This window comes from Saccopteryx bilineata, chromosome 6 (genome assembly GCF_036850765.1).
Source record: "Saccopteryx bilineata isolate mSacBil1 chromosome 6, mSacBil1_pri_phased_curated, whole genome shotgun sequence".
Classification (NCBI taxonomy): domain Eukaryota; kingdom Metazoa; phylum Chordata; class Mammalia; order Chiroptera; family Emballonuridae; genus Saccopteryx; species Saccopteryx bilineata.
Genome location: NC_089495.1, coordinates 194,780,603 through 194,787,098, shown reverse-complemented (window position 1 = coordinate 194,787,098; position 6,496 = coordinate 194,780,603). Strand labels below are relative to the sequence as shown.

Genomic DNA, 6,496 nt, shown 5'->3' with positions numbered 1-6,496 from the left:
TAACAACAGTTAAGTAGATATGCTCCCAACATTGGAACACTTAAATATACTGCTCACAAAAATTAGGGGATGTTTTATTGCTTCATATTCATTTTTGAAATATCCCATTAATTTTTGTGAGAAGTATATATAAAGTAAATATTATCATATCTGATGGGAGAAATAGACAAAATACAATAATAGACAGAGATAGTAGAAAAATTCAATACCCCACTTCGACAATGGATACATCATCCAAACAGATAATCAGTAAGAAAACATTGGAACTGAACTATACTTTAGACAAAATGGACCTAACAATATACTTCTCAGGGGTACACAAGACATAGATAGGATAGATCATATGTTGGATAGATCATATGTTGGACCAAAACAAGTCTTTTATTTAGTCAAGAATATTAAATAATAAATATTTCTTCTGACCATAATGATATGAAGCTGAAAAGTCATTAAAAGAAGAAAAGTTGGGAGATCCACAAATATGTGAAAATTAAATAACAGATTCCTGAACAACCAATGGGTCAAAGGAGAAATCAAAAGAGATGAGAAAATATCTCAAACCAAATGAAAATGGAAATGCAAAATACTAACACTTATGCAACAAAAGCACTTCTAAAATGGAAGTATTTGTAGCAATAAATGACAATATTAAGAAAAAAGAAATATCTTAAATAAACAACATAACTTTACACCTCAAAGAACTAGAAAAAGAAAAACAAGCTATGCCCGAAGTCAGCAGAAGGAAGGAAATAATAAAGATCAGAGAAGAAATAAATGAAACAGGGAATAGAAAAGATCACTAAAACTCAGAGTTACATTTTCAAGAAGATAAACAAAATTTAAGAACTTTTAGCTACATTCTTCATAAAGGAGAGAGAGAACTCAAATTAATTATAAAGAAAAGAGGGAGGAGATATTGCAACTAATACCATATAAATGCAAAGATTCCTAAGAGGCTACAATGAACACTTGCATGCCAACAAATTGGATGATCTTGAAGAAATGGGTAAATTCCTAGAAACACTCAACCTAGCAAGACTGAATTGTGAAGAAATAGAAAATCTGAGCAGACCACTCGTGAGTGAGGAGATTGAATCAGTAACCCAAAAACTCCCAATAAAGAAAACTTGGGACCAGATTGCTTCACAGGTGAATTCTGTCAAACATTTTTTTTTTAATTAATTTATTTATTTTTTACAGAGAGAGAGTGAGTCAGAGAGAGGGATAGACAGGGACAGACAGGAACGGAGAGAGACGAGAAGCATCAATCATTAGTTTTTCATTGCGCGTTGCAACACCTTAGCTGTTCATTGATTGCTTTCTCATATGTGCCTTGACCGTGGGCCTCCAGCAGACCGAGCAACCCCTTGCTGGAGCCAGTGACATTGGGTTCAAGCTGGTGGGCTCTTGCTCAAACCAGATGAGCCAATTCTCAAGCTGGCAACCTTGGGGTCTCGAACCTGAGTCTTCTGCATCCCAGTCCGACGCTCTATCCACTGCGCCACCACCTGGTCAGGCTCTGTCAAACATTTAAAGAATTAATACCAATAGTTCAAAACCTCTTCAAAATTAAAGAAAAAGATTTAGTCAAGAAATTTAATAATGGTTTTGCAGAAGGAATATATGAGAGAGTAAAAAAAGAGCTCAGAAATAATCCCACATACATATGTGAAGTTATCATATAACTGGATAAAAGAGAAACTCATCAATAAATGGTCTGCAACCTTTGAAAAAATAAAATTGGACCTTTAGTCCATGACTTACTCCAAATAATCAGCTTCAGGTGGTTTAAGGGGTCAGTGTGAAAATCAAAATTTCAAAAATCTTACAAGAATACAAAATCAAGCTGTCCTATGTTTCTAGGTAATATAGATGTAGTGAGTTCAAATCTTATATTCACTATATAATATATGCATGACCTTCTACATATAAGTTAACCTCAGCCTCTGTTTCTTCACCTGTAAATGATGATAATAATTGCACTTAATGTTATTTACATTAGCCAAGATCTGGAAACAGCTCAAGTGCCCATCTATAGATGAACAAATAAAACACTATGGTACTTTTACACAATGGGATACTACTTGGTGGTTAAAAAGAAAAGAGAAAATCTTACCTCTTGTGACAGCATGGTTGGACCTGGAGATCGTTATGCTAAGTGAAATAAGCCAGTCAGAGAAAGATAAGTACCATATGATTTCACTTACATGTGGAACCTAATGAACAGAATGAGCTAACAAGCAAAATAGAAACAGACTCATACATAGGGAGCAGACTGACAGCTGTTGGGGTGGAGGGGGTTGGGTAAGGGAGGTGGAGGAAAACAGCAAAAAAGGACAAAAAAAATAAAACCTCATGAACACGGATAACAGTGTTGTGATTGTCGGGGTGAGAGGGTGCGTGGAAGAGAGTATAGGGGTGATAAATGGTGATGGACAGAGACTTGACTTACGGAGGTGAACACACAATACTATGTACAGAGATGTGTTATAGAATTGGGCACCTGAAACCTATATAATAATGTTAACCAGTGTCACCCCAATAAAATTCAATATAAAAAAAAGAAATGGGACAAAGCTAAAAAAAACTGTGCTTAACTCATGGGTTGCATGTGATAGTTCAATGATTTAGTATGTATATTGCTTAAAATAGTGTCTAGCAGGAAGGAAGTACTATAAGGGTTAGTTACTATCATTACTATTGTTGTGTTTGTTGTACTCGTTCTGTTGCACCAGGATCACTCTCTTCCTTACTGAAGAAGGCTGAAGAGAGGAAAGGAAGCAATTCTTTTTTAATTCTTCTTTGCTCTCATAGTTCTACCCTCCGTGGTTAAACATACACAGAGGTTCTGGCCGTTTAGTTTCTATGATTTCTACACGAACATGGGACTCACTATCAGGGGTCTAATCAGCCTGGGACCTTCAGTTTCATGGCTGAGTACCCAAGCATTCAACTCAACACCTAGTCCTGGCCCGTGGGGTAAGTGGGCTCAGCCCTCTCATGTATCAAGCCCAAAATATAAGATCAGTTGATACTAAGACTCTCGTACCTACTGCTTGCCACACCATGAAGCCTGCTGAGCTGAGATTTCTTCTAGGGTTCTTCGTCTTCTCCTTGCTGACTACTGCATTAATGGGTGGTGTTACTAAACTTACTAACCAGATATGTGGAGATATGAAAGGTATGAACTTGAAGCAGAATATAAATTCAAAGACCAATAATGAAAGTGGGAGAATGTGTTGGGGGGAAAGCTTTGGTTCAGGAAGTTCCTCCTTTTGGACCAATACCCAGGGACTCTTCGTCTTTTGACTCAGGACAGTACTTTCTCTAGGGATCTTCTGGATGTCTGATGAGATCAAAACAAACTAGGATGCAAATAAGTCCTTTCCAATAGGGCTGCTGTCTTTGGTAGGGGTTCAAAACACTGTTAAGTATTTTGAGTTAGGGGTTTCATGACAAATTTCAAAGATTCTCAGATCAATCAAGAGTATATATTAAGATGACAGAAAAAGGAGATTGAGACTGGGAAAAAAATGAGGCATTTTGAATATCTGGGATCTGGACCCATAAAGAACACTTAGACGCTTAGTCCCTGTTTAGAGAGGCTCACAATGTAGATGTGAAAGACAATGATGTTTTCTTCCACATGTACCGTGTCCATGCTCCGTGCTCCCAGAACGTAGCAGGTAGCACCGTCTATACTCTGAGTCAGAGACCCCACATTCTGGCCTGCCACTAACAAATGTGTGCCTTGGTTGAGTCAGTCACTTATTCCTCAGCCTCAGTTTCCCCTGTATAGAAGTAGATCAGAACAATGCCTGCTTCAGAGGGTGTTGGTATGAATAAGATTATGTATGTTACACTCCCTGAATAGCTACTTTTACCAGCGAGTAAATTCCAGACTGGTTACATGGGTAGAATAAACAACAGTCTCCGAGTTGCCAATACAACCCTGTTGCTATGTTGGCCACTCGCTAGGTGACTTATCAATAAAAATGGGTTTGCTTCTGAGAAGGTAACATTGTGAAGGGAGATGACAGGATCTGAGAGCAAGAGTATTACCCTCAGGGCTCTGCATCTTGATACGTATCCTGCTTTGAGGACAGCAGCAGGCACAGTTACCTGAAATTTGGGGCGTAGATAGCGTAGTGAATATATGAAAACTGGAGAGTGAGCATTCTGAGTTGTATGTCTGTCCTATGTGGGCAGTTAACAGGAGAGAAAAACGAAGGTATATAGAAACTGGAAAGTGTGGTTTAAAATTTTTTCCCATTAATTTGAGAGAGAGAGAGAGAGAGAGGAAGGGTTGGGGTAGGGGAGAAAGAGAAAGAGAAAGGGAGAAGCATCAACTAGTTGTTCCACTTACTTGTTCCATTTAGTTATACACTCACTGGCTGCTTCTTGTATGTGCCCTGACCAGGGATTGAACCTGCGACCTCTGTGTGCTGGGATAAAGCTCTATCCACTGAGCAACCCAGCCAGGGCCGGGAGACTGTGCTTTAATAAAACCTTATCACTTTGCACAAGCTTCTGGCAGAACCTCCTTTTTACTGCTCACTATTTCTGCAAGTCACCTGGTATTGTAATCAACTTAAATGCCCAAGGGCAACCTTGCTGAGTAACCCTAATTCCCAGAGAACACCAAGTGTCCTTCAGTGACTTTGCCTATGAGACTATCTCCAGGCTAACAGGAGAAATTTTTCAAGGCTCATGAAAACAAGATCTCTTGCTGAGTCCTAACAAACTTCCCCTAACTCAGTGGGAACCTTTCCTGCAGATCCCTGCAAATTGGACATGGATGCTGGCAGCTGCTACGAAATCCACTTCAGATTTTTCTACAACAAAACCTCCAAACGGTGTCAGAGTTTTATCTTCTCTGGCTGTAATGGCAACCTTAACAACTACGAGCTTAAAATAGAATGTCAAGTAGCCTGCGAAGAAGCATACAGAGTACCGTAAGGAATCCAGTCATGTCCTTGGTTCTTGGGGAGAGAAGGGGCAGTTTGGGGATCCCAAGATAAACCCTGGTTTAGGAATCTGGAAGAAGGGAGAATTGTCTTAATCAAAAGGTGTAATAGTTGGGTTGGATCTCAGAATCATTTGTCATGTTGCAGTTAGGTAATCAAAAGTCCAGAGAGGAAATAATAGCCATCATTTATTGGACAAACACCATGTGCCAGAGACTGCACTAAGCAACTTACATATATTGGTACAAATGAAAATTAAAATCACCCTAAGCTAGATGTGTGTTATGATTTTCATGTGGCAGATGAGGAAACCAAGCCCAGTTGAGATTAACTAACTGGCCCAAGGTTATATTATTACGTGGCATAAGAACGTTTCTAATCAGATCTGATGGTCGCCCAGGACTTGACTATCTTATATATACAAGGTCACCCAAACCATTGTACTTCCAGACCCGTGAACTCTCCATAGCAATGTGATGTTTTATAAACTAAGCTACCTCCCTGCCCACACTTGACCATTCCCCAGTCATAGGAACTAGAAGAAGGCCCATGGAGGCAAAGAGGGCTACGGTATGGCTGATTCCCAGAAGGATGAGATAGAGAATAGCCTTGGAAATAACTCAAAAGCAGAAATTTTGTTTCATTAATTTAATATTCCTAGTGAATCTTTGCAGTGTCTGGCATGTAGTAAGCAATTTTGAGAAAATGAAAGAATGAGAGATTCATCGATGGAACAGGAGGGGCATGGAAAGAGATGGCATCCTCTGGGTTCCCCCTGAGATAAAAAATGACGAATTAACCCAGGGAGACTTTCCAAAACCTGTAAGACAGATCTGTTGTGTTTTGTTTTGTTTTTGTGTGTTTGCTTAAACAGGGCCCATGAACGTCTTCAAGGCTAAAAGAGCGAATGATACCACATCTGAAGACAGAAAAAAAAAATCCAGACAAATTTTAGGATCTTTGTAGTATTTCCCTGAAACTCTCATCTGTTGGCTCTTTTTCTGACTTCAGTTTTGTCTTTCCAGAGAAATAACTATGACCATTAAAATGAAATAAACTCTGTGTCTGCCTTCTTTCTCTGAAGATCTCTCCCCCTGCCTATTCCAGAGTTGGAATATCAGCTGGTCCTGTCCATTAGCTCCCCCTCCCTCCTGAACCATTCCTCGTACTACACACTCATACACTCTCAGTTGTGACAAGCCAGCTATGCATAGGTTTGCATCAACTCCTCTCTTGTGTTGAGCTCATTAGTGGAACCAAAGTACCAAACCTGTGCTCCTCTTTGTCCTTGAAATCAAATTGAGCTATGAACCTGATACTTACATGTAATGTCCCTGCACTCAAAACAAAAGTTTTCTTTATGATGTTTCCTGAGTCATTTCAACCAAGCCAGGAGCTCCAATTAGTTTAACTAGCCTCCTTACTTGATCCCGATTTACGAGTAGTTTTATTTGTATTTCTTTAGTAACTCAGTCTTTGAAATGTGACTTGGCTCTTCACAGTGCTTCTGGGAAAAGAGCCCTCAACTT

General features: G+C 39.3%; 1 protein-coding gene across 1 annotated transcript; it reads left to right on the top strand.

Moving 5' to 3' along the window:
* The first annotated feature begins 3,066 nt into the window (after positions 1–3,066).
* Positions 3,067–6,019, top strand: SPINT4 (serine peptidase inhibitor, Kunitz type 4). Its single transcript, XM_066237994.1, has 3 exons — positions 3,067–3,181; positions 4,778–4,955; positions 5,842–6,019. The coding sequence occupies exons 1-3, from the start codon at positions 3,067–3,069 to the stop codon at positions 5,864–5,866; spliced, it is 318 nt and encodes a 105-aa protein (XP_066094091.1). The 3' UTR covers positions 5,867–6,019.
* Positions 6,020–6,496: the final 477 nt, after the last annotated feature.

Bases quoted from the DNA above. Each gene is read 5' to 3' on its own strand.
- SPINT4 (XM_066237994.1), top strand. From the start codon at position 3,067: ATGAAGCCTGCTGAGCTGAGATTTCTTCTAGGGTTCTTCGTCTTCTCC. The intron at 3,182-4,777 runs GTATGAACTTGA...CCTTTCCTGCAG, and splicing joins GATATGTGGAGATATGAAAG to ATCCCTGCAAATTGGACATG. The intron at 4,956-5,841 runs GTAAGGAATCCA...TTGCTTAAACAG, and splicing joins GAAGAAGCATACAGAGTACC to GGCCCATGAACGTCTTCAAG.